Source organism: Diplotaxodon limnothrissa, linkage group LG18 (assembly GCF_057381915.1).
Source record: "Diplotaxodon limnothrissa isolate DT_005_m linkage group LG18, D_limnothrissa_male_GT1.1, whole genome shotgun sequence".
In the NCBI taxonomy this organism is placed as follows: Eukaryota; Metazoa; Chordata; class Actinopteri; order Cichliformes; family Cichlidae; genus Diplotaxodon; species Diplotaxodon limnothrissa.
In genome coordinates, this window is record NC_140613.1 from 12,406,840 (window position 1) to 12,434,121 (window position 27,282).

At 39.8% G+C, this 27,282-nt stretch overlaps 2 protein-coding genes across 2 annotated transcripts in view; both read left to right on the forward strand.

The window, feature by feature from the left end:
- myo9b (myosin IXb) overlaps positions 1 to 4,445 on the forward strand; it is a 30,272-nt gene extending 25,827 nt beyond the window's left edge. Inside the window, exons 29-40 of the mRNA XM_085378741.1 lie at positions 54 to 224; positions 316 to 348; positions 435 to 546; positions 634 to 707; positions 810 to 1,002; positions 1,183 to 1,311; positions 2,139 to 2,244; positions 2,318 to 2,449; positions 2,548 to 2,671; positions 3,226 to 3,323; positions 3,412 to 3,533; positions 4,133 to 4,445. Coding sequence (XP_085234867.1) covers positions 54 to 224; positions 316 to 348; positions 435 to 546; positions 634 to 707; positions 810 to 1,002; positions 1,183 to 1,311; positions 2,139 to 2,244; positions 2,318 to 2,449; positions 2,548 to 2,671; positions 3,226 to 3,323; positions 3,412 to 3,533; positions 4,133 to 4,401 — 1,563 coding nt within the window. The 3' untranslated portion in view covers positions 4,402 to 4,445. The remainder of the gene's footprint in view (positions 1 to 53; positions 225 to 315; positions 349 to 434; positions 547 to 633; positions 708 to 809; positions 1,003 to 1,182; positions 1,312 to 2,138; positions 2,245 to 2,317; positions 2,450 to 2,547; positions 2,672 to 3,225; positions 3,324 to 3,411; positions 3,534 to 4,132) is intronic.
- A 2,285-nt stretch (positions 4,446 to 6,730) lies between these two features.
- Positions 6,731 to 27,162, forward strand: slc71a1-2 (solute carrier family 71 member 1-2). Its single transcript, XM_085377897.1, has 12 exons — positions 6,731 to 6,970; positions 9,765 to 9,860; positions 14,960 to 15,022; positions 17,630 to 17,757; positions 17,892 to 18,006; positions 18,093 to 18,311; positions 19,790 to 19,903; positions 20,783 to 20,854; positions 21,686 to 21,798; positions 23,521 to 23,618; positions 24,657 to 24,814; positions 24,923 to 27,162. The coding sequence occupies exons 1-12, from the start codon at positions 6,884 to 6,886 to the stop codon at positions 25,133 to 25,135; spliced, it is 1,476 nt and encodes a 491-aa protein (XP_085234023.1). The 5' UTR covers positions 6,731 to 6,883; the 3' UTR covers positions 25,136 to 27,162.
- Positions 27,163 to 27,282: the final 120 nt, after the last annotated feature.

Below are 27,282 nucleotides of genomic sequence, written 5' to 3' on the forward strand. Positions count from 1 at the left end.
ACACTTTTACTGACCAAATAGCTTGAAAATAATAATTCTGTTGGCACCCTCAGAAGCCCCAGATTCACTACAAAGATCTGATGAAAGGCTTCCATAACAAGGTGAACACGCTAGCAGGAGCCACTGAAAAGGGAGAAGTTCCAATGGTGGTAAACCTCTTCCAGTCTGTGCTGGACGGCTTCATCAGGGCCACAAAGAAACGAGCAGCGTCTGAACCTGCAAAGGTAAATTTTATTGCATTCGGTCGATCCTCAGTTGCTAAAATACTTTAAGAGTACAGCTCATTTATATGTATATTTCCCTTCTGGGTTCTAGACGTTGAAGAAGAGAAGGAAAAAGGATAAAAGTGTAAGTGAAATATCATAATTGAATTTACTTCTCGTGAATCTTGCTGAGTCTCATGAGGGATCTTGCTTTATTTCTTGTGTCTACAGCTTGACAGTCCTCTGGATCACCTGTTCAGCACATACCAGGTGAACATTATGCAGTCATGTGACTTGTGTGGCTCCTACATCTGGGGAATGGAGAAAGCCTATATGTGCAGTGGTGAGTTAAGAAAACAATTTGTATGAGCATTTCAAGAAACAATAGACAGTTCAATTTGACTGTGTTTTCCTCCTGTTTTTATTTTAGCGTGTAAGTTGATATGTCACAAGAAATGCCTGAGCAAAATCATCACGGACTGCTCGACACGGTGTGCCAGGCAGGTAGGTATTTTTCAATCAAATATCGTAGTATGAAAGAATAAGTATAAAAACGTTCCCTTTTATTGCTTGAGACTCATGTCTACTCTTCTTATCTTGTGATAGGATGGCAGTTTACCAGCCTCAGCTCACTTTGGCGTGCAGGTGTGCGCCCTCACCAGTAAAGCCAACCCCGTGCCCATAGTGATGGAGACGTTGCTGATGCACGTGGAGCTAAACGGCCTCTACACCGAAGGGATTTACCGCAAGTCGGGCTCGGCCTGCCGAGCGAAGGAGCTTCACCAGGTTCTGCAGAAAAGTAAGAAATTAATGAAAGTTGAAATGCACGAAGTTTCCAGAAAAACTATTTTACAAGAGTATAAATTCTAAAAAAAAGTCATCAAATCTCCATAACCTAATGGCAAAAAAAGCCATTTAAAATAACCTCTTTTTGAGTATAATTTTTTGTGTGTGTGTGTGACCTGTTTTTTACCTTCAGATCCTGAGACAGTATGTTTGGATAACTACCCGATCCACACCATCACAGGCCTGATTAAACGCTGGCTCAGAGAGCTGCCTGACCCCCTCATGACATTTTCCCTCTACCACGACTTTCTGCATGCTGTGGGTGAGGAACTGTTTAAACTTTGAGCACTTTTTTTTTTTTCAGAAATGCCTTAATTCTCTGCAAACATCCTCTTAGACTTTGGTTCCATGTTTACATGTTAGTGTCACACAGCTTCTCCACATTTTTAATTACCTGCTCAGCCACGTCCCAAAGGTCCTCCACTTTATTGAGATCTGGAGACTGTGGAGGTCATTTAAGTACAGTGAACTAACTGTTCAAGAAACCAGATTGAGATGATTTGAGCTTTTTGACACAAGAGCAATGACACAATGTGATCTTCGTTTGGCACAGTTGGTAACAATATGCAGGTAGGTGTGGCATTCTGAGATGCTTATCAGGGCATTTTCAGCCAGAGAACTCCTGTTCATTCGGTTTCTGATCATTCTCTGTAAACGTTGTGTAAGAAATCCCAGTAGATAAAACACTTTCTGAAATAATCAGACCAGCCTGTCTGGTACAAACTACCACACCACAAAGTCTACTTTCTTCCGCATTCTGATGCTCAGTTTGAATTTAAGCTTGTTACTTTTACCATGTCTATATGTTTAAATGCATTGACTTGCTGTCGTGCATTTGGTTAATTAGATATTTGTGTTAATAAACAGTTGAACATGTGTAACTAATAATGTGGCGTGTTATGTGTATATGTTATTGCTTAAAAAGAAACATAGCAGTTATAACTGTGTGACTATTCTGCATAATATTGACAGACACTATGTACATGTTGACTCTGTGTTTCAATGGTGACTTTAAAATTTTCAGTATTTTCAAATATAAACAAATGTGAGTGCAGATATTTAAAATTTCCCCTGTTAATTCATCCCCAGAATTACCCGAGGAAGAAGAGAGAATAAAGGCCGTGTACCAAAAGCTCGAAGAACTTCCTCCTGCTAATTTCAGCACGTTAGAGCGGCTGATCTTTCACCTTGTCAGGTAGGCAGAGTCGACTTTTCTTCAGTCATGTGGTGAAAGTCCAGTGAGATTTTGACCCGTTTGTTTCTCTCAGAGTTGCAAAGGACGAAGAGCACAATAAGATGTCACCAAGTGCACTTGCTATTGTGTTTGCCCCCTGCATCCTGCGTTCACCTGATTCTGATGACCCCCTCCTCTGTATGAAGGACGTGCCTAGGACTACACTGTGAGTGATCATATTGTGCACTACTGCAACTTTACACAGTCCTTGTTAGACACTGTATTTCTAAAATAATAATAATATTAATTGACTGTTTTGCACAGTTGTGTGGAGATCCTGATCACTGAGCAGTTCAGGCGCTACAACGAAAAGATGCAAAATATCCAGGAGCTGGAACACGCGGAGGCCATGGCTGTCAATCAACTCAGACTCAGAAGACAAGCCACGGTGAGAGGACGCTACAAAGGAAGAGCAGAACAAATGCGACACCAAACAGCGTTTGTTTAACTGCATCAGTCCGGGTGATGTTTTGCATTAAGACAGACCCTGCTAAAGAGAAAAGTAAACTATCCCAGAAACACATATTGGAACTGTCCTTTCTGGGGTTCAGTGACTGCTCCAAGCTCGAGATGCGTTGTTTGTGGTCTTCCACCGCTTCCCACACAGCTTGAAATTTGGTCTCATACTTCTTGTAGGTGTCTCTTATTTCTGCCAAAGGTTCAGCTTTGTGCTCTGCTAGCTTCTCGGTTAGCGGAGCTGTGATTGTGCTAGCAAGGCTCGCCGACTCATCACGTTCTTGTTCCTCTTTCTTCCTATTTTTCGACATTTTCCAAAATAGCGGGCGCAAATGGTCCTTAGCAAACAGTTCTGAGCACAAAAAAAGTAAAGTAGGTAAATGATTAAGTAGAAGTTATAAAAGTTCGGGAGCACTAACAAATACGAGAGAGAGAGAGATAAACCCACAGATAGCTCACAATAATGCTGCTCTGGCCTCTGTGCAGGTTGTTGAACAGTCTGAGCTCAAGGTTCCACAGGAAACACAGCCTGATGAAGCGGTGAAGACCCTCCTTGAAAGGATCAAGTCCCTCAAGCAAGAAAAGTGAGCTAGTAATGTTTACTTCTAGTTGTACTCCTTTTATTCCTCTTATTTCTCTCATTTGAATGTTAATATCTTTTTTTGTTTACAGGTTGGACTTGGTCTCCAGGTTGCCTGAGCTGGATCAGGAAGAATCTGACATTGAAAACTTAGACTTCTCATCATGGTTGAGCACCGACAGCCTGGACCTACTAGGGACACTGGACTTGGAAGGTCAGTAAAGAGGTATGGTATTTTCGCCTTCCTCTGGGTGTAACAATGAGAGTTTGTCACTTGGTTAAACATTGTAAAGTTGTTTTTCACAAACCACCATTCACTTAACCTGTGTTCTGTGTTTTTTGATGTCACTGAGCTGGTCCGGGGTCTGTTTTGGCCACTTTAAAGTTTTTGCTCTCTCTCTCTCCCTCCCTCCCTCCCTCACTCTGAGAGTGTGTTTACTTTTGTTTTTTTGGGAGGGGGGAGGGGTTGTTTTTTGTTTGTTTGTTTTGATATGATAGTATCTTTCACTTGCACTGATCTCTCATTATAGTGCAAAGCTTTAAAGTACATATTCAACACTGAACCAACTTCAGGTGTTATATCTGCCGCATTTCTAATGAAATTACAAAAGAACAGGCCTCGCCTGGCCATGAAACACATGTAAATGAGGAATTATGTATAAATCGCAGTAATTCCCTAACAATAAATCTTTTTTTTTTTTTTTATAACACAAAAATTATGTCTTAGGTCAACAAATTATGACCTAAACGGGAGCTTCTCTTGTGTACTACATCTGCCATACTAAGTGTGTTTAGTAATGTTTGTGTTCTCAGGAAAACCAATCACGCATGTGAAAACCCAGGAACCTGACCTCCCTCCCAAACCTGCTGACCTGACACAGAGAATTAGACATCTAATGGTTCAACGCGATCATGAACAGAAAGAGTTCACATCTGGAGAAAAAGCAGATGTTATCCAGCCTCGAAAAGACACTCCCTCCCCAGCCAGCACGCCCCAGATAGCCAGTAAGAAGTTTAACGGGAGCTCTGACGACCTGGACATCCCTTACATTGACGAGGATGAAGATTTAAACGGAGAATAACACCATAAATTGTTATAATTTGAAAAATTCCCAAATGTGTATTAATGGAAACAAAAAAGTGTGCGCTTTGTTTTGTAGACGTTTCGATTTGTCCATGCTGGTATGGAAATGAACTGCTTTGAAAATGTATATGTATTTAATGGGAGATGATGCTGACTGTTCTTTCGGGGGAGGTTTTATTATTATTATTATTGTTATGGCAGATCTGGATTAGTACTTCTCTTTGTATCAGTATACTGCGTGTAATTTTTTTAACCTATTTCAGAATTGTACAGCTCTGATTTTAATAAAAGGCAGATATTTTTGACGTGTTCTTTGTGACGAGCTCCGTCAAGAAATATAGAACGTGATAAAGAGCACTCAAGTACACAAGAGTGTCTTTTACTAATTAACTCTGAGCTCAATCACTGTGTTACTAATGAATGCCTTGTGTGTTGTTGGGGAATAAATAGCTTGTGCTTGTACCAGAAAACTTCTGACCTTGTACATAAAGTGATTCTGTCTCCTAAAGACTTCAGTGCTGCATTTTGTGTTCTCATCCTGCTCACAAAGACATCCCTTTAGTTGTATTTCTAGTTATATTGATTTAATTCTACACTACTGTGACTGATTAAGTTTACCTGACTGACTTTATTTGCTATTGCAAAGCTGTGCAACTTCACCAAGTCAGCATCTGTTTATAATTTCGTTTTCTTTTTTATTTTAGGACATCATCCAAGTTTTGCCAATATCACCGACTGAAATAAACCAAATGTTATCAAGGCTCAGCGTGCTGCAACATCCTCTAGTCACTAATGTACTTATTTTCTGTCATGTGTTAAAGGTTAATAGGAAAAATTTATTTTGATTATTTTATTACTCAAGTCAAGAATAAAAAATAAAAAAATGAAGCTGGAAATCGGGTCAAATCATAACAAGCTGAATTTAAATGTAATGCTGTTGACATTCAAACTCATATTTGCGGCAAATTTAATAAGTGAGTATTTAATTGGAATAAGTGTTAGAGTATTTTTTATTTATTCCAATAGCTGGGAAATTACAGTGTTACAGCAGTCAACAGTGAAACACAACTCAGTAAAACAAACACAACATCGGAGAATGAAGTAAAGGTATGAAATGACACTAGAATAGAAAGAAGTGAAGCCCTGACCACATCAAAATTGAAATGTCAGACAATTGGAGCTTAAATCTAAAATGTATGCAGATATTGTCATATGAGGTGGTTTTGAAAAACTGTTTGTGACACTGGGGAAAAAAATCACATCACATGTGAAAATATCAAGTTATCTCAAAATCTTTACTTAAAAACTTTACATTTCTAGTTATTTACTGGGAGGCTTGAGTTGGTAAGTTCAAATTGTGAGATTCTTATGTTATGCCTGTTGGAGAGATACAGTTCTAAATTTCAATGTTCTTGTATAACAGCCATAAAGTTTTTACTGTTTAATTCTAAATGAGATTTCAGTCACAAAAATGTGAGTTCAATAATGATATTAATTGAATTTCGTCTTCATTGATTACGCTCTTCAGAGGGCCAAACTTGGAGGTACATGGTTTGTTTTGCTTTATTTGTGGCTCACTGTGAATGTTACATCTGCACACATCCTGTGGTGGTTTTGCGTTTCCATTACCCAGAAGTCTAAAACTTTCATTTGTTTTAATTTCTTTTTTCTTTTTCTGCTACACAAGCAAAAAGAGGCACCAGCCCCTATTTGCTTTACATAGTAAATTTTATGTTTATATATAACTAGACCGTTTTTGCTGATATTTTAAATCATAATTTTCGTATAACTATTTCACATTTCTTATTTGTTTTTATCAATTGGTGTTTACATATTTTCTCTCCCACTGTATTGATTTTTTAATGCCATGCAAACTTTTATTTTAAGGCTACATGTAACCAAACTTTCACCTACATCTATACTACACACACGCACAATCGCTAACTTAGTATGCATACTACACAATCTTAATCCTAGGTTTAATAAAATAGCCATCTTTAGAGTATGATGTTCATTAAATATTTTGAGTTTGAATACGTATTTCCTCCAAAGGAATTTTCTTCACTGGGTTCGAAGAAGTAGTCAGACACGGTTTACGTTTCTTCGTAAACACAGTCACTCTCCAAATAAAGCATTTCCTCTTTGTTACCCGCGATGTGATGCTCACAAATCACCGTGTGAGGATCGATAGCGTTGACATCATCTGAGCCAATCCAACGCCCTGTTCTGCTTCGCCCTTGTATTAGACAGCCAATCGCTGGACGTCATTGCGCCAGAAGGGGTGGGTTGACATCTAGTACAGGAAGCCAGGCTGAGGTGAGGTGGGGAGGAGAGATCACAAAATAGTTAGCTCGCTGCTAGCTGCCTCCTGGAGCCGATTTGCCCGAAGTGCGATGAGCCCAGGAGGCGAAATTAGTGGGTTTTTTTGGTTTTGATTGGCGCAACGATGACCCTCTGACCCCAAGAATGGACATAAGTTAATGATGACGGGGGAGAAGAAGAAGAAGAAGCGGCTGAACCGCAGCATTCTTCTTGCAAAGAAAATTATAATAAAAGATGGAGGAAGGGTGAGTTAAATATTTATTTATCTCCCGTAAGTTAGCCTGCCATTGAGTTAAACGGGCTCTCGGCCGCCTGTGCTGGTGTGTTTATTTCGTGAAAATACGCGAGGTAATGCAGCTTTTGTTGCGGCTGTCGGTGGTAGCGGGCAACGTTGACCGTTAACGGAGGCTGGGTGTTGGGAGGGCTAACACTGCTAGCTGTGGGCTAGCATTTCCAGTATTAGCGGCCTGCGTTAGCTGCTTGTTAACACGTCAGCTCAGGTAACGGTAGGTCGTTGATACCGTTGTTAGCTCTGTTTCTTTTATTGATAAAGCAGACATTCAGTTACCTTTACTTTTAGCTTTTTCACTCTACATTAATGCTAATAGGAACTCACGTTTCTTTAAATTATGTGGCACTAAAAGTACCAGCTGGGACTAGCTCAACGTTAGCTTACAAGCATATGTGTTTCATTGGGCTTATTTTTTATTTGCCCTTACTAGCTGAATAGTTACATCTGGGTAGTTTTAAGGTGCTGTATGCGGTACAAAGATAATGTGCAGTTACTTGGTTAATCTTATAAGTAGGTGAGGGCAGCATATTTAAACATGGGGTTTGTCATGTTGGTTAAAAACAAGCAGAACACAACATCGGACAACTAAAAACATTGGTATTAGCTTCCGGATTTAGAGCCAATCCCGATCTGATGTAAGGTAGGATAAGTGTACGTTAGCTGTCCAGAGTTTGGTGAGTCAGGCCCTATTGCCATATTTTTCTCCTGTCTCTGGTTTATTGACACCTGTAAAGCTGTAATGTTGTGACATTTTTTTATTTTGGATTTTTGTATAAAGTTGCCTTGACTAAAGGGCAACTCCCATACAAGGGATTATATAGGTGATTCATTTAAATTTGTTTTGACTGTTGACTGTAGATGGTGGTGATTCTCCTAAATTAGGCTGCTGGCAGTGTGAGTATGGTGGAGCTATTATAAACTCAGTGAGGCATCTGTACCGGTTACGTAATCAGTGGGACAGTAATGCCAAACATACTGAAAATCCATATGAAGACTAACAATTGTGATCATAATGAGGAGAACCACTTCAGATGATCACCTTACTTGATGGGGCTCTTTTCCACTCAGGCTCCATGTTTGTAATCAGTCTTTACTGTGGCTGTGACTGGTTCTGACCACTCAGCTATTAAGATTTCATTTATGAACATTGAGCAGGAGTGAATGATAGCATTAGACTCCCTAGTCAATGGCAGTGCATTAAGCTCTGAATGCGAGGCAGGGTGTCATTTAAATGGAGAAGTTGCTGCATCCATTCAGTGACACAGTTAGATGTTGTTCTTCATTTTCTCGGAGAAGCAGGCATCCCAGGGATACAGTTGTGATGGAGCAAAAAGGGTGGGAGCTTATTTGATTTACGCCCCTGTCAGGCCTGCAGGCTAGTGTGGTATGCTGGGAAATTACAAACCGCACAAGAGTCTTTCGGTTTAGGCTGGCGTATTTTATAGTTTCTACAATTATCACACAAAGTCATTTCCTGCCATAATTTGTTCTCAGTGTCCATGTACACGGCATCATGCGACATCTTCACCTTTGCAAAGATTAAATTGAGCTGGAATATAGTGACTTCCTCCCCACGATGTGGTTTTTATAAAAGGCAAAGGGGATTTCTATTTGCGTGTTACTCATTACAGATCTAGGCCTTTATTTTAAGAGTGACCCAGTAAGCTAAAATACTAACTGTTGTACTATGTCATCTGTTAAATCAAACTGTATAATTTAAATTTTTATGAATTTAGTAAATTATGATTGAGTAAACTTGGGTTTTCCCCTGGTTTACAATGGAATTTTGGGTGGTTAACATGATTGGTTTGAATATTGCTAAGAGTTGCCTTAATTGTTCATTTCTTGTTATTTCTGTCTGTTTGATAATGAAAAATCAATTTTAAGCTTCAGGAAATGAAACTCCACTTCAAAGAAAACGATTCTGGAGATTTTTACTTTGCGAGAATGTCAAAACCCATTTAGTAGGCTCCAGACAAACCTCGCATCTCTTGGTAAAAACGAATCCTCTTGATTTACATTCTGGTCATTGTCTTGGACTTAGTGCAATTCATAATGAGGGCAAAGCAGTATAGATGTGTCTTAATGTTGTAAGTATGTAATGCATTAATGTAACCACTGTGCTTCTTTTGCTCATGTCAGCTTGTGCAATTTAGATTTGAACGCTGCATCATTTACTGCAACTTCCTGTTGTAAAGTGCGTTCAGAGAAGTGTGTTGGTAACAAAATATTGCTCATAACTTGGCTATTGCTAGTGAAAACAAATGCTAGTTTAAGTAGAAGGTTATCTGTAAGGTCATTTACTTATCTGCAGGCTAAAATACAAAAGAAACATTTCTTACTCAGTAAGTGTCCTTTAGTCTATTTTATTTATAGTTTTCACATAATTTATGTGCATGTTAATCTCCTAATCATTGTCAGGTTGAGTAAATGTAGTCGTTTTATGCAGAAAAAGCATATGAAATACAATTATTTAGCAGTGTATCTGTCAAGTCAAAAAGAAAAAATCCCGTAATTTGGACACTTATTCAAATACAGGGTATGAAGTGAATTTCACTCTTGTACCCATCTGTGGGTTGTTCCACAGAATCAGGCGATGTGGAGTCTGTATCATTTAGCAGATTCCAGCTCTAGGTTTGATTTGTTAATGTCTTCCCACAAACAGGCACTTAAATGCATGTTACGGTCTCTGTTGCTTGTCATCTAACCGCCTTTCTACCTGTATGTCTGTGTTTGTCTCCATTCAGCCTCAGGGAATTGGGGAGCCCAGTGTTTACCATGCCGTGGTGGTCATCTTCCTGGAGTTTTTTGCATGGGGTCTACTCACTGCCCCGATGCTCACGGTAAGCCTAGAGTGTACGCATGCACATACACACTCTGTTATGTATACTGACATAACTGTTTATAGTCTAACACACCCACCTTTCCTCCTTTAAAACCCCAGCCAGCGAGTGGCATTTCTCAGACCATTGGTGTCTATGAATAATTGAATCTCCAATCGATTGAGCAAGACCAGGGTGGCGTGGTTTTGGTTTTTGTGAATGTGCATTGGCAGATGTTTTGCCAGCAGCTAACGAACTGAAAAATATGAAAAGGCCACCAAAGTGTTGTATTGTCTGAGCACTAGTTCTTTGTCTAAAAGGCTTATCAGGGGGTCGCTGGTTGGTGCCGTCAGCCCGGAAAACCACACCATACAATCACCTCGCTGCACCACACAGCAGCGTGGGGTGGGGTGGTTCCAAGTATTTGACTCACAGTTTGAACAGCATCATTTAGAGGAACTTCTCTCTAAAATGTCTCAATCAAGAAGTATTTTGCACAATTTCATATTTTTTTTAAATAAATAAAGGGCTAAGATGACTGAGACCAATGAAGTACTTTAGTTTATACCAGCAGGGATTGTGTGTTCATCAAGCCTGTAGACTCCTGGTGAAACAAAGGACTGCAACAACACCACGCCAACGGGGGATTGTATGTTAATAGTTTTCATTCTTCTCACCCTGCCTTTTCACATTTCAGCCAAACTCGGCATTTACTGAATTCTTTCCTTTCTAGTTTCTCCTTGGGTTTTTTTTTGTGCACATTCCTTTTCCTTCTCGTGTAAATGTCTGTGAGGAGAAACTGGTGTCTCAACAAATAATGAGTAAACATCTGTGAGCCACATGATGTAAAGCAGACAGGCTTACGCAACACATGCTTCACAGCAGTCTCCTGTTTGAGGAGCTTGTTGTATGTGTAACTGTTTAGCATTAATTACTGGTTGGATGGGTGGGGTGGATTGGGAGGGCTGTTGCCTTCACAATCCCTGGACAGAGGCAGGATTTGCATTTTAGACTAATCAGAGGACGCCTGAAGATGAGAGCCACTGCTTCACTGCTCCCAGTGAGTGCACTGCTTCATTAGTATCCAGCAGCAACAGTCTTCACAGAGCATTCAGAGTGTGTGTGTTGGGTAACTGACTCCCAGAGGAAAACAGGGGATTCTTAGCTTTGCCATCAGCTTTCCCTCAGTACCCCCAAACAATAATCAGATCCTGTTGTTGTCCCAGTTGTGCTCATCGTGTCCTAAACTGCTTGTTCCTGCGCCAGTGTCAATGAACCATATCTGCCGTGGACTTTAAACCTGTGAACTTCATCTATCTGAACGCCTGTTTCCGTTCTGCACCCACTAATAATGAGCTGCTTGACTATGGCAAAAATCAGAATTGCATTTAATTTGGTTAATACTGAGATCATGTTTATTTAACAGGGTTACTCTTGGACTTGCAGAAAAAAAATAGTGGATTTTTCCTGCCATCAAAAGACACGCTAGGTACAGTCCTTAACAAATTTGTTAGATCACCTGTCGTAAATTAAATGCCAGAGAGAAATAAGTCAGAAACTTGTTTAAAACTGAAAATGACTAAATTAACTGAACTGAAGTCGTGTCTTTACACTCAGATTTGAGCTAGAAAACCAGATTTCTCTGAGAATTTAGAAATGAATCAAACAGATTTCAGGAATGCAAGTCAATGACTGTAATTTGCCATTTCTCTTTTTGTTGTTGTTGTTTAAAAAATTCATGGATAACAAGAATTATTATATTCGACCATTACACTGGGTGGAGTCTACTAATTTTGTTAAGCCCTTTAAGTCCCTACAAAAGAATTTCTTAATCTCAAGAGTGAGACAGAGACTGACAGTTCCCACTTTTTTTCAGCTTTATTTGCAGATTCTTGATTTTTAGCAAATTGGTAAACATTTACTCTTAACAGAGCAGAGTGAAACAAATATGCTATAAAACAGAAATAATCATTTTGTTGATCAGTCTCTAACCACTCCACTCTGGAGATGATAACACCGAGGACAAAGGTTATTTATAGTTAACTAAAATTAAACCAAACAAGTAGTTGATGTCATTTTAGTTAGCTGGAATATAAATGAACACTAGACTTTAAAAAATGTAAAAACTAAGAAAATATTGTGTTTAGGTTAACCAAAATAAATTAAAAGTTTAGTTTAGATTCAACTGACAAATTCTTTTTAATATATCAGCACCTTCAACCTGAGATGCCTTTGAATTTATTGAGATGGCAGTGTTTTATGACATTCGGCCATTTGGTTTGTAGTATACTGTTATTATAACAAACAGTGATTGTGAAACCAACAAAAACTGATGTGAAACTAAACATTTCAGACCAATAAAAACTAAACTGAAGGAGTCTAACCCATCGTGGTTACTAAAAGTGAAACTAAACATTTCTAACCAATAAAAACTAAACTGAAGGAGTCTAACCCATCGTGGTTACTAAAAGTGAAACTTAAAACACACATTTGAAATAAATTTGAAACAAAAACTAAAGAAAAACACAACTGTAGTCAGCATAGCGCTGAGCAACCCTGGAAGCTTTATTAGTTTAGTAAACTTTGCAGGTCATTTGACTGCTCAAACAAATGAGGCTGTGAGTTTATCTTCCCAACATAAGCAGAACAAAAGCAACTTCATCGTGTTTCCTTCCCGAATAAAATGTGGGCACTCCAACATGTTCGGGTCAGTTGTTGTGGAAAGGAAAACTCAGATTTACTAGGGACCACCGGGAGCATGTTGTCTGGAGCCTTTATGATCTTTGCGCATTTGCAGTTCGATTGTGTTTAGTGCTCACAGGTGGATGGGAAGACAAGTTTGTCTATTGTGTGATTCAACGTGAGCATTGAATCATGTTGTAATAAGCCATTAAAAAATAAAAAAAGGAGGGGGAAAAGCCAGGTGCCAAATTCTTTAGTCTTTTTTTTTCCCCTCCTTTTTTGTGCAAGTTTTAACCTTTTTCAGTGACAGTGAAGTCTCTGGGATCTTTTTTCTGTTTGTTTTAAACATGCAAAGCAGCTACATTGTTCATCCAATCAACCAAGTGTGCCCTTATCCAAGCATTTTCCAAGGGCGACTGCCCAGATGGTTCTTTCATTCTGCCCGGGTTAACCTTTCAAACAAGATTGCACTGTTGACAGGAAAGGACGTCGTAGTGCAGACGTTCTTGCGGTGGCTGGGTTTTTGTTTGGTTTTCCTCCCCCTATCAGCAGCTCTTGACCTTTTGTGGAGGATTTTTTCCAGCACAATAACAAAACATGAAATTAGGACCTTTCAAAATGATCCCTTTTCTAAATGGACATTTACAGCATTCATAGTAAAAATAAATAAAATATTTCAAATGGCCCTTCTTGAAGATCTGCATCAAAACTTTTTATTGAATGAAATGGCAAGCAGAAAAAATAATGTTACAGAATTATATGTGACAGTAGAGCTGGGCGATATGAGATTTTTTTTCATATCACGATATGTTTTTTTCATTTCAGGCGATAACGATATCTATCACGATATAAGCCAAATAACTATATTTGTAAGATTTAAATGTGCCGTTGCTCACAAGTAAAATGTGAAATAATCAGCAGCTTGTTTTTATTTAAATATTTATTTCCCATAATAAGTTCAACAGGGTAGATGTACTTAAGGAACATGAGACTTTTTCAGATAAATAAAGGCAAATATTGCAAACTACACAAAAGGCAGCCGCTAAAGCGTTTAAGTTTCAAAACAGAACAAACGAAACAGACTAAATTGTCAATTCCACTTAGAAACAAAATATTAATTCTAAAAATAAATCTTAGTTTGTTTTACAGAAGAACAGACAAAACTGACTAACTTTTGTCAATATCAAATAAACTGAGAACTAAAAGGAAATTCTCAATCTCTCCTTGTTGTATAGCTGAGCTTTTCAAACAGTTTTAACAGTTACTTTAGTCTGACAAAAGCCGAATGACGAATTAGCGCTTCCAGTCAGAGACTGAGGCTACGTCCACACGTACACGGGTATTTTTGAAAACGGAGATTTTCCGTTTTCGTTTTAAAAAAATAATCCCGTCCACACATAAAGGCAGAAATGAAGGAAAACGCTGCTATGAACATGCCAAAGCAGCAGGTGGCGCTAGATTCCTAACCGTGCCTAAATGTTGGCCAATCAGAAGTCTAGAAGCCTCGGTGGGAAAAAGTAAACAAAGCTGGGGCATAGAAGCAGAACCGAGTCGTAAGTGTGGAGGGACAGTAACTGTGTGTATATGTAAGCATTTAAACACTGCAGAGAGTAGAATTAACAGTAACAGTATTGTAGAAATTCATTTCACCGAAACAATAACGTGGCGCACAGTGTGACGCATGCACCAGTTTATTGTATTTCCAGACTTGCTTTCGGCACAATTTACAGTGCACGCTACTCTATTTTTGTCAGACTTGAAATAGCCGAAATACCTTCACACTACGGAACTTCTATGGCTCTTCCGTTTGACAATCTCTCCGGCATTGGAACCATCATCTGTTTTCTCTTCGGTCACGCTCGGTTGATTTTTCTAGTCGGCGCACTCATTTCCTCCATTACCCGCTGGCTGCTTCCCAAACAAACACACGTGCGGCTTGGCACTTGTGCTGTACGTAACAAGTCACGCGACGTGACGCTGCGGCTGTGATTGGTTCGGCTCTGCGCTACTTAATTCGGATTGGCTGACCTTTTTTTTTTTTTTTTTTTTTTTTTTTTGAGGACAAGATAGCTTAATTTCTCTATCGAGTAAAAGTTATATCGCGATACATATCGTTATCGTTCTATCGCCCAGCTCTATGTGACAGCAATTTGTAAAACTACATCTGCTGTAACCAGTGTAGCAGGGAGACAACGGTTTGTGGTATCATGGAAAAATACGTTTTGTTTTTTTGTTTGTTTTAAATCTGTGCCTTGGTTGGTTGTTGGGGTTTTGTTTTTAAATATCCATCTGTGTGTTAATGAGTAATCTTATTAAATAATAAAATTTGCAGTGTTCCCCCTAAATAATTGTGATCATGTTTCTTGCCATAATTCTGCAGGCTTAATTCAGTGTTAATAAAGTGGTTTAATTTACTTTTATGTGTGTTTGCTCTGCAGGTATTACACCAGACATTCCCCCAGCACACATTCCTGATGAATGGGCTCATTCATGGTGTGAAGGTAAGAGACAGCACAACAAGACAATACAATAACTGGTCCGATTCATGTGTCTCACTATAAGACAGCTGGTTCTTGTCCTTCCTTCTGATTGGTTGTGTGATGTTCAAAGCTGTTGGAAAATGCTCAGACGTCTATGACTGTGTTACATCAGAATTATTGCACCAGAGTTTTTTTGTTTTGAAATAAATAAATAAGGAAATGGGAGAAACACCCTTTAACCATCTTATCAGTGTTGAAGTTGCATAGGACTCATAAATAACTACATATAACAAATGTTATAGATATCTGGTTATGTTTCTTGTTATTGAAAGAAAAAGTACTAGTGGATTTATTGGATTTCTAAATCTGCAAATATAGAAGGCACTTGAGGAATGATAACAATCGCACAGTTAATGCCACTAATCAGATAAAGAGTATCCTCAATCTTTAAGCGTGCTTTGGTTTTTGTGTGTGTTTGCTGATAAGTTTCCCCTTCATATGTCATTGCTTAGCCAAAGGTGAAGAATTTTTGTTTTTGCTCATGTGTACATTACGCAAGTTTAGTGAGATTTGTGCAGTAACCATTTTACAAAGACCTTGTAGTTCACAATGATTTTACAACCATTACAAGGGTCATCTGTCCTTCACATTCTATCTCACAAAATTAAATTGAGTGTAATCAATTAGGGTTCTTTTTTTTATTTTTTTAAAGCAGGCTATAATCTCACTTTAATTTCATCACTGTCAATATATCTCAAGGCTTCTGCAGCAGCCGTGCGAAACAAAGTGATATATGAATGGAAATAAAAACCAAAGCCAATTTAAAAGTACCAAAAGAGGAAAAACAAACAGGGTTTTTAAATGACCCCATTAAAATCTTTCATTATTGTTACTGCACCAAGTGGCCAGTTCCCATAAAAACCCAATCAGTGTCCATCATCATGTTTGCCATCAGTGTATTTCCATGTTGAAATATGACTGCAAGCTGTCCAGTAACTGTAGCAGGTTCCCAAGCTGGACTAAGAATAAATGAAGCTCCTTCAAAGGTGATGTAGCGTAAGATAATCTACAGATTGGTTAAGGACATGCTTGTAATCATTTCAAGTTTTTGGTTACTAGGATTTAAGAATTGTGGCCCAATAATTTTTCCTTGCAAAACTGCAAAGCTTGTTAAATTCAATCCTAAGCAAGGTTCCTCTATGACAGGTCACAGCATTTTAAAGATGGTCTCGGTTCTCAGCGTGTGTTGGCCTGTAAGTCTTTATTTATTCTAGATTTAGCATGCCAGCCAGCTAGCTATAAGCGCTCTGTTATTATTTTGTTTGCTCTGGTTTAAAGTTTCCATTAGGAGTAAGTAGGGACTGAGGATGACTCACAGACAGCTGGAAAAAGTTTTATATAATTTTATTTTCAGTCACAGCAGCATGTTAATAGCAAAACTTTGAACATACAGTACTTTGCTGTTCAGTATTTACAATACCCCAAGAGATAACAGAAAGAGAAGGAAAACAAACCAAAGAAATCCTTACAAAACTAAAAACAAACAACAACAAACACAAAAATAAAATGTATAAGGGACATTCAGTGTACAGTTAAATATGATAGTGATATAGAGATATGGTATCCGGTCATGATAAGGTGGTCATTTTAAATGTTTCCATGTACATTAGAAATGGCTGCCATGCCTTAAGAAATTTGGTGGTTGAACCTGCCAGTGTACATCTCATCTTTTCCAAGTGCAAAAACCTCATGAGCTCTGCAAGCCACTGTTCATGTGTGGGAGGAGCTTCCTGCTTCCATCTTAAAAGTATAACGCGCCTTGCAATGAGTGAAGCAAAGGCAATAGAATTCGAATAGTATTTTGGCAGAGTGATGTTTTGAGGTATCACCCCAAAGATAGCCGTTAGAACAGAAGGATCATATTTAACGTTATATATCTCTGAAAAGGTGTTAAATATAGACACCCAATAGTTATGAAGATTGGGGCATGTCCAAAAGGTATGAAGGAGTGAACCTGTTTCTGCTTTACATCTGTTACACAGGGGGTCAGCTCCTGGATAGAACTTGGCTAACTTTTCCTTGGAGGTATGTAATCAGTGTAGGACCTTGAATTGGAGGAGCCCATGCCTGGCACATATCAAAGAAGATTGTACCGCATGGAGAAAAGATTGCCAGAGTTCATCTGTTATATTCATCCCAAGGTCTTTCTCCCACTGTACTTTAAGGATGGAGAAAGAAGGAGATTGAAGACCTAACAATATAGCATCGATTTCTTTAATCGCCCCTCTCTTATCACTGTTTATCTTAATAATAATCCAAAGAAGTCTTCAAGTAATTCCGGAAATGAAGAAAAATAGACTCTTTACAAAGTGGCGAATTTGTAAATAGCGGAAAAAATGTTGCTGGGGAACATTAAAGTGCTTCAGGAGCTGCTTCACTGCTTCAACTTCAACTTGCTGCCAAATATGGAAAAAGTTTTTTCAGTCATCGAGACTTATTTTACAGTTTTGAAACTCTGAGTTCTTGTTTACAGTGTGTGCATGTTCTTGAAAGTGAAGGTTACCCATTAGTAACATTACTGACACATCCAGCAGTATCTTATTCCTCTGTTCCCCTCTATCTTTTCAGGGCCTGTTATCATTTCTGAGTGCTCCACTAATTGGAGCGTTGTCAGACGTATGGGGACGCAAGTCCTTCCTGCTGCTAACAGTCTTCTTCACTTGCGCGCCCATTCCGCTGATGAAGATCAGTCCATGGTGAGTGCAGTATACCGACGGCTCAGTGCTGAAGCTTTGAAACGCCAGCATGTCACTGATCAACATTAACCAAAACAATCTGTAGTTTTAGCCGTTGTGTATGCTCACAGGTGAAGCTTTTGTCTTTTATTCAGGTGGTACTTTGCAGTCATCTCGATGTCCGGTGTCTTTGCCGTCACCTTCTCTGTGATCTTTGCCTATGTGGCAGACATCACACAAGAGCATGAGAGGAGCACTGCTTATGGTTTGGTAAGGAGACACATTTCAAAAGCTTTTCAAAGGTGTCAGTTAAGAATCTGTCAATTATTTCATCCCTCTTTCCCTCTTTCCTTCAGGTATCAGCTACCTTTGCAGCAAGCCTGGTTACCAGCCCAGCCATTGGAGCCTACCTGTCTGAGGCTTACAGTGACACCTTAGTTGTGATCCTGGCCACAGTCATCGCTCTGCTCGACATCTGCTTCATCCTGATGGCTGTACCAGAGTCGCTGCCGGAGAAGATGAGGCCAGCATCATGGGGAGCGCCCATCTCCTGGGAACAGGCAGACCCCTTCGCTGTGAGTAACACAGTAATCTTTACTGATAAATTTCAGTGTACAGGCTGGGCCAACACAACAGCAGTGTGATTTATTATCTGTTAGTCTCTGGCTTAAAGAAAAACACAAAACATTGTGTGAACACTTACTTCACGCATAATTGAATGTTTCTAATTTTAGCTAAGAGCCTTAAACTGAAAGAACACTTAACACTGTGATTCACAACCAGTGATAAATTAATTGAAATAAGTGAGAAATAATGAGAAAAGTAACTACCCTTTACGTTCAAAGCACAACACAAAAAGTACAGTTTTTTTTTTAAATGAGTCATTAATAATAATCTTTAAAAATCCAAATTATGCATTTAATCATTTAGCTGCTGGTTGCGCACTTCTCAGATCTTGGTGCTGCTGACAAGAAAACAAATGATTTACCTGAAGTTGTTAAACTATTTAAAGCATAACTTCACAGTGTAGTTATGAAAGCTTAAATCCACTGTTGTGTGGCGATATGTATTCCTTGAGACTTTCGAAGTCTGGATTATTGGAATCGTGTCTCTTCCAAACTTAATCTTTTCAGTAGCAAATTTACTCTGTAAGTACTTTGCTGAGCTGCTGTGAACACATAACACTGGGAGGAATTTGTAGTAAACAAGAGCAGTCTGAGGTTTCATACCAAGGCTGATAATTCCAGCATTGACAACATGCATGAGCTGCATCCCTGGATCCAAGAGGATTATCTGGATCTCGATTAGCTTGTGATATTTTCTTGAACATCTAGGTGATGTCTCCTAGTTTTACTTTTCTCAGTTCAATATGTATTTGTGAAAATACAATGTGGATGTCCAATTTTGAGCTTTTTCATAATGCTAAAAAGACACTCTGACTTTAGTCAGTACAGTCCAATAACCGCGCCAGAGGGAGTGTTCGCCCAGGGCGCCAAACAGGCTAGGACCGCCAATGTCTGTTAGCATTTTAATGCAAATCTGTCCAATTATTCCTAGAACCTCATTCCCACCAGCAAAAACTTGCAAAGTGTCAAACTGAATGCAAACTTTGTTTTTGCTCTAAGGCACTGCGCTGTGGAGTTTTTCCTCCCATCTCTTGAGTTTTCCAGTGAAAACATGTTCAGATGAAATATTTCGATGTCCATTAAGAACAGAAGGAATACATTTCCTCTGTTTAACAGAACAATCTGTTTAAATGTGCAGATTATGGACTTCTCTCATTTTCACACAGCGTCTTCAAAAAGTCCTTTTATTACAGAGTCGTTATCATTGTTGCTGATGGTTTGCAGATTAAGATAAAGTTATGTTAGCGTATATATGTAGCACATGTGAAAGTAAAGCTTTAATTTGAACACTTCACCCTTATTGCCCTCACAGCCTTTGCAGCTTATGGCTTAATAAATAAGTATATTTGATTAAGCGAGCATGTCAGAAACCACTCCTGTTTTGAATTCTTGCTCATGTTAACTCTTCTTGTTGCTCTCTTGGTCAGTCTCTGCGTAAAGTGGGCCAGGACTCTACGGTGCTCCTCATCTGTATCACAGTGTTCCTCTCCTACCTCCCTGAGGCCGGCCAGTACTCCAGCTTCTTCCTCTATCTCAGACAGGTGAACGCCAAACTTTCTTCCTCACACATTTCCAGAAAGACCACAAATGCCTGAAATATACACCAAAGCAAAATTTAGACACATCACAACCACTTGGTGGGACTGAGCTGCTAAATAAAAATGGCATTACTGGAGCATAAAGGAGATGCTATAAAAGTGTAAAATATAGTATACTGGGGGGGGGTGTTTTGTTTGTTTGTTTTTTATTGAGGACAATAAAATTTATTATTTTACATTTTGGGTAATTAAAGGCTGAAAAGCTCAGGGACATGAGAAACCTGCTGACCACACACTTTCACTTCCACTGCTCCAAGACTGGCCGAACAGGTTTGCTGAGCCGCACGTTTCTTTAAAACTAGAGCAGATTCATTAGGTTTCTCCACAAAATGCTATCACAGGAAAATCATTGCTTTACACCCTAGCAGAAATAAGTGGACGGCTTCATTCATTATGCTGCAGGAGCATACGGGAGCAGCTGTGGGATTGTTTCTGTTTAACTGAAAGTTTCGAGTGGGGGTTTGTTTAGTTTGTGTAAACGGTGTCAGGTGAACCAGTTAGGCAGGTCCTTCACACGCAGGCTCATTTTGTGGGGGGAAGAAGCGACGCTGTCGTTTTGGGGCACCAGGGCTAACACACCCCTTGTCCCCTCTCTGCTGTCTGCATTGATGGAAATAAAAGGGAGCACTCCTGGTGTACTTAGCATAAATACACCAGGAATGTAAAGAACGCATTTTCTCTGAGGAAAAAGTAGTGTTACTGAAGACTCCAACCAAACCCTGTTCTTCCAATGTGCACACAATTGAAGGTTTTATGGTAAGATCTGTGCTCTATTGTTCATGTCCTAACCTGCGATAGCTCAACGCTCTCTCTCACCCTCAGGTCATAGGCTTCTCCTCAGAGACAGTGGCTGCCTTCATCGCTGTTTTGGGAATCCTCTCAATATTAGCTCAGGTACTGCTGTTTATTTACATTTACATCTGATATCAATCATTCTACTTTACTTCCATTAAGCATGACGGTGTTTTGTTTTTTGGTTGTTTTTTTTTTTTTTTTACTGGCTGATTTATTTTCTCAGTCAAAATGCTGTCTTTGTAAACTTTATAGACTGGCTTTTGGATCATGTTGCCCCACTTTGATTGGTCTATTTTGATCGGATTTCTTTTTCTCTCATTTATGCTTTTATTTTAATGCAGCGCTGTCTTACTATTCTTACTATCTCTTATAGTCTCTATTTTGTTGATTTGTGTTCCCGAACACAAGTTTTCCAGCATTATTTTCATGTTCCTGAACACAATCCGTCTGCGGTCTCATTTTGCTGTCGATGTCCACCAAATTATTCTTTTCCACACAAAAAAATACCTCATTTGGGGGTTGGAGGCATTTGTTGTGGCAATGATGATTTTACTCCTGAGACCCAAGTTGAAATCATAGATGGGTTAGGCATTAAAAGCCATTTGGTTAGAGTTGTTAAAACATCATTTTTGGGGTCTCTGACACTTTTTTTTTTTTAGTTTGTTGGTTGACATGGTGACTCTGTGGACCCACATTGTCTGTACAATTTGCTCCCTACATTACTTTTAAAGCCGTGCCGTCAAGAAAAACATGGGGGAGTGTTATGTAAAAGAAGACGAAAACAAAATTTCTCTCATTTGAATTCATGCATAATTATTTCAGCTGCGTTTCAGGACTTGGATGAGAAGCTGTTTAAGTTTAATGTGGGTTTTGATTGTTGTTGATCAGTGCCTGGTATAATTTGGGTCTTTATGTTTTGTGTTCCCTTAGACGGTTGTGTTGGGGATCCTGATGCGCTCTATAGGAAATAAGAACACAATCCTGCTTGGCCTCGGCTTTCAGATCCTCCAGCTGGCCTGGTATGGCTTTGGATCTCAGCCCTGGTTAGTATTTCCTAATGCAAACACTCACATTTCTTCATTTATTCGCATCAGCAGAACTTGAGGTCACCAAGATCCTACTGGTTGAAAATTGGAACGTGTAGTTGTATTTCATATTTGTTTTCACTTCCTCCATGTGTAATGTGTGTGTTCATGGAGCCCGGGTTGAGAGTGTAGCATGGTTTCTCTGGTGACTGCGGTTAAATGTTGTAACACCATCCAGCCGCTGTAATGCTGATTGTGTGCAGAACAGCAGGGCTACAAATGCGACGGAGGAGAGTTAAAGAAATGAAGCCAACGCCTGAGTGCAAAAGCACTGCGGCTCCTCTAGTGGCCATGCTAGCTACAATGCTAGCTACAAACGCCAGTTGGTTCCCGTAGACTCCAGTGCTAAAATGTCCAACTTCATAGTGTTAAAAGCATACTTATAGCCCCTTTGTAATGAATCCATGTGGGTTGAATTTCTTTATACCTCGTAAACACGGTTGCCTCAGTTGGGCGTGGTCTTTTTTGGCAGGTGTCCTAACACAGACAGTTGGACTATAAAACAGCCACAATCTGAAAACATGCAAATACCTGGCGTACCCCTTCAACACAAAATGAAATACAATAACTGTTGTGCCTATGATTTCAAAGAATTGGGGAAGGAAGTTTATCTTGACAAATCATTTCCTGCCCTTTTTGTGACAGTGGTTCTAATCCTTCAGGATTAAAAATAAAATAAAAAAACAAGTAAGTATTAAATGTCTGAGAAAACTTAAAACATTTATTTGTCTTTATTTAACTTTAAAATAATAAGAAATCATCAGAAACACTTAATTTACTCATCAATCAGCACAATTACATTTACTATCGTTAAAACCAGCATCTGCATATCAGGACTGTTTCTCCATTAACACTAAAAGCTTTTCTTATTTTTGCAGATAAATTAGAAAAAACAACAACTTTGTACTACAGCTAGTTATCTATTGGCACTCCTATTTCACTACCCTGAGAGACCACTAGAGGGAAGCAGAGGCTTACCTAATGCTACTATTGTAACTTAAACATAAGATGTAATATTTTTTTATGTGACTCTTTGAACACATAAATGATTGATTGTGAGACGTTAAAACAAAAGTGTAGATATTTAACCCTATCAAACTTGCACTTGACTCTCAGTCAAACAATTAATCGATTTATTTTAAGTCAGATGAATGAAAAATAATATTTCAAGCTTTTCTTGCTTTAAACCTGCTGATATGAAGAACTCGATAAACGACCACCCCGACACATTGATCACGCTCTGTTTCATTTCTCTTCAAGTGTGGTCATAGCAGCTTCAGTTTCTCATGTTGTTTTGGCCTGAAGGAGAAGACGGGCGACTATAATATCTATTGATTCTGAAAGAAAACATTCAGCATGTCTCTCTGCTGCTCCTCTGAGCTTTGGTCAATACTCTTTAAATCGGGTTAAATAAAGGTTAGACTGGCTGTGTCATATATTAAGGGGAGAATCCTCATGTTGCTCACAGAAGGGTAAAAAAATCTGCCTTTAAAATCAGAATAGAAATCACATTCTGATGAAATGCACGTTGACACACTGTTGAAGTTTAGATTTTCAAATAAAACAGGAAGTGCAGCTTCATCTAAAACTAGCTTTGTCATCAGAAAAGTGCATATTTCACAATTTATTCCTTAAAGTATTAGGCAAGTAAAATCTTTGTGTTGTGTTTGGTGACTGTAGGATGATGTGGGCAGCTGGAGCCGTTGCTGCCATGTCCAGCATTACGTTCCCCGCCATCAGCGCCATTGTGTCCCGTAATGCGGACCCTGACCAGCAAGGTGAGAGTGTCATCGGAACAGAGGTCAAAGATGCACAAAAACATGCCTGTTGCCAAATGTCGGCCAACTGTGGTCTTTCCTGAAGTCTGCATGTTCTCCCCGTGTCTGTGTGGGTTCTCTGTGGGCACTCAGCGTCCTCCCACAGTACAAACACATCTATTTTAGGTTAATTGGTGATTCTTTATTGGTCGTAGATGTGAATATGAGCACATATGATCGAAGGTTACAGGAAAAGACCAGTTTTAGATCTCTGTGGGAATCCTGTTCTGACCACTTGCACTTAAGTTAATGTGTGTACTGTCAAAAGTGGTGACCTTTCAACTCGCTTCTTATTTTTGAGAAGGTGTGGGGATCAAGGCAAGTGTTGCGCAAAGCAACGTATTATTATGGCCTGAAACTGCTGCCTCAGCCCACCAGAGTCCGGGTTGTTTCCACAGGATGTTCTGCCACATGGCGATACAGTAGAGCTCACCCTGTGACTGTTGTGGGGGGGGGGGAAAAAAACAAAAAAACAATCATGACCCTGATCTTCTTCCTCACCTGAGGTCCTGGACACTGTAAACTGCTCAGATGCAGCTGGAGGCCCAGTTTATCACCATCACTATCATCATATTTATTGATCCTCCAGTACAATCCCAGGAGGAGATACAAATCCTGTTGGAGTTGTATCAGGAAGGGCATCCGGTGTGGAAAGTCGGCCAAATCAAACTTGCAGCCCTCTGTGGCAACCCCTTGTGAATAAGGGAGCAGCTGTGTACTTGTGTTATTAGAGGGGTAGCTATGCTCCACATAGTGGCTCGTCTACAGTATATAGGTCGGTGGTTGATATTTTTCAAGGGCCAGGAGAGAACATATCATTGTAATAAATGATCAACATAATTCCCTTCATCTGTCAGTGGTTTTAATGCATTAGCTAACCCGTTCAGAACCAGAAACTTGTGTCCATTTAAATGTTATTGATTGAATGTTGTGTGTTTCGCGTTCCAATTTTTTTGTGGGGGGATCTACTGAAGGTTTTTCCATATGCGTCTTGTTCAGGTGTTGTTCAGGGCATGATCACTGGAATTCGAGGCCTCTGTAACGGTTTGGGTCCTGCTCTTTACGGCTTCATCTTCTACTTATTCCACGTGGAGCTGACCGACACGGACGGCTCTGAGAAAGGTGCCAAACCGAACATGGCCAACCCCACTGATGAGGTGAGCTTGAATCAGAGATAACATTAAAGCCATCTGCAAGGATGTGTATACAGAATTTCCTTATTCATGTGCTCCATAATGACCAAAGTGTTGTCTTCTCCTTCTTAGAGTGCCATCATCCCAGGTCCTCCCTTCCTCTTTGGTGCATGCTCAGTGCTGCTGTCTCTGCTGGTGGCGCTGTTCATCCCGGAGCACACGGGTCCCGGTATGAGGCCTGGCTCCTACAAGAAGCACAGCAACGGGGCACAGAGTCACTCCCACAGCCCGCAAGGCAGCGGGGCAGAGGGCAAGGAGCCGCTGCTGGAGGACAGCAGCGTATAACCTCAGCTCAGGGGGGGCAGACTCCCTCGCTCCACCTCAAAATGCCCTGCACACATGGACAGATACACATAATTTATCACAAGGACACACACACACCTCAGGCACACGTCACACTCGAGTGCCGCAAAGAGATGTTTGTCTGTTTTGCTGTCCACAGCACACAAAGTTGGGTGCTCCTTCCCTAGCAGCCCTTTTCTTTCTAATAGCTGGGTTATTGTGAGGACTTTCTAAAGACCCTGTGTGAAGAAAGTGTGTCGAGCATTATCAGGGCTGCAGTGTGTGTGTGTGTGTGTGTGTGTGTGTGTGTGTGTGTGTGTGTGTGTGTGTGAGACTGAGCTGGACTCCAATCTTTGGTTTGTCTGAAGTTGTAACAGTGGAGCACACAACAGCTTGTCCCCCCTCCTGGCGCGAAACAGAACTGAAGTGACTTGGGTTTAAAGTGCGAGTGGGGATATATCTCTGATACGTTACTAAATACCTGTGTGACTCTTGATTATTCCTCTTTAGTTAGCCAAGTGGCACCTTCGTTTGTCTGAGAAGAGCGTAACGAACGCCCTTTCACAAGCTAACTTCTGTTCTGATGCTTGTCTTTATGACTACAGCTCTGTTTAGGCATCCAAGAAGGAAACATAGTTCTTCTTCTAGTTGTTCTTCTGTGGGAGCGCAGCAGCTGTTAAACCTGTGAAAGGAGCCTGCAAACCAGTATTGGAGAGGCGCTGCCTAATTGCAGTCAGGGTTGGCAACCAGTTCAGATACAAAAAGCTTTGTTAGGACCAGGTTTTGTTCAAATATCAAATTTCTTACAGAGAGATGACTAGAAGAGACCACTTTATTAGCTCAAAATGGTTTTTCAATGTTTACTTGCCATTCTCTAGATTAGTAGTACAGTTTGGGTTGTATATTTTTCTCTGTTCAAACTGAAGGCTAGTTGTGCTTCAAGTTTTTATTCAAGAAACAAATGTTGCCTTGAAGTCACTTAAGATATATATGGAGACATTACGTAACCTGTATGAAGACCGAGGTCTGAGAAGGCTCTGTAATCTTGTGCTATTGCTCCCATCGGAGCCGTTACACACTTTTTATTCCTTTGTATTCATGCCCTTCCTGTTACTTTGATTCCTGACGTTTATCACCATCAAGTTGAGGCTTACAGAGACACGGTTTTATTTTTAAAAAGCCTCTGGACCATTTGGAGCTGGAGCATTGCTATCAGGATGTCGGTGTCGGCACTGACTGTTTGAATTGACATCATTAGGTTCAGCAGAATATCAGCCATGCTGCTGCAGTAGTAAATACAAAGGGTAATCAGTGTGGCGTAAAGTGGTGGATAAGAATCATAACTGTGTCATATAGTCCCTGACGTTTAACCTGACATGTGTACACTCAGAGGCAGGCCACGCTTCTCCAAATGCCTGACATGAAGCACCTCACAGACGTGTCTGGCAACTTATGTAGAAGCTCTGCAGATGCCAGCCTGCGCCACCTAAGAGGCAGAAACGAATAGCAGTAGTGGATTAGATGGCTGAAAATGTTGATGTCATCCTCAAACAGTGAAGCAAAGTAAAATCTGGAGGTTGTGTCGATGTGGAGAGTATTGAGAAATCTGCAGTCATCCCAGATTTCATTAGTTTGAAAAAAGAGAAAAGAAGAAAAAAATCCACTTAAAAGTGTAAGCCCTGAATTTTTATTATCGTCAATGCCTGCAGATGTCTCTGGGTTGGTCTGCAGGTCTGAACCGCTGCTGCCATGTTTTTGGTTTTTTTTTTTTTTTTATTTTCCCCTGTCAACAGGTGGCGCTGTCTGTACCTGGCATGCCTGTGAGGTGCTTGTGTGTTTTGTTTTGTTTTTTCTTTTTTCGGTCATTTGGATCAGCAATACTGCGTTCCCTTCGTTCACATAATACATCGCCACCTTTCCACATTGTAACTTTGATTTGTGAATGCCTCTCGTAGCTAACAACTGGTTTCATGCTGTTTAACATCTGTATGAACACGTATTTAGTGCCATATCTTCTTGATTTGCTTTTTTCTTTTGTACTGTTTGTGTGTGAATGTACACTTGTGTGATTTGAGTGTTATTGTTGTTCTTTTTATTTTCTCGTCTTCATTTCTTTGACTGAAGATTTAAGTTTTAATGCTTTTTTTTTT

Bases quoted from the DNA above. Each gene is read 5' to 3' on its own strand.
- slc71a1-2 (XM_085377897.1), top strand. From the start codon at position 6,884: ATGATGACGGGGGAGAAGAAGAAGAAGAAGCGGCTGAACCGCAGCATT. The intron at 17,758-17,891 runs GTGAGTGCAGTA...TCTTTTATTCAG, and splicing joins CTGATGAAGATCAGTCCATG to GTGGTACTTTGCAGTCATCT. The intron at 20,855-21,685 runs GTACTGCTGTTT...GTGTTCCCTTAG, and splicing joins TCCTCTCAATATTAGCTCAG to ACGGTTGTGTTGGGGATCCT.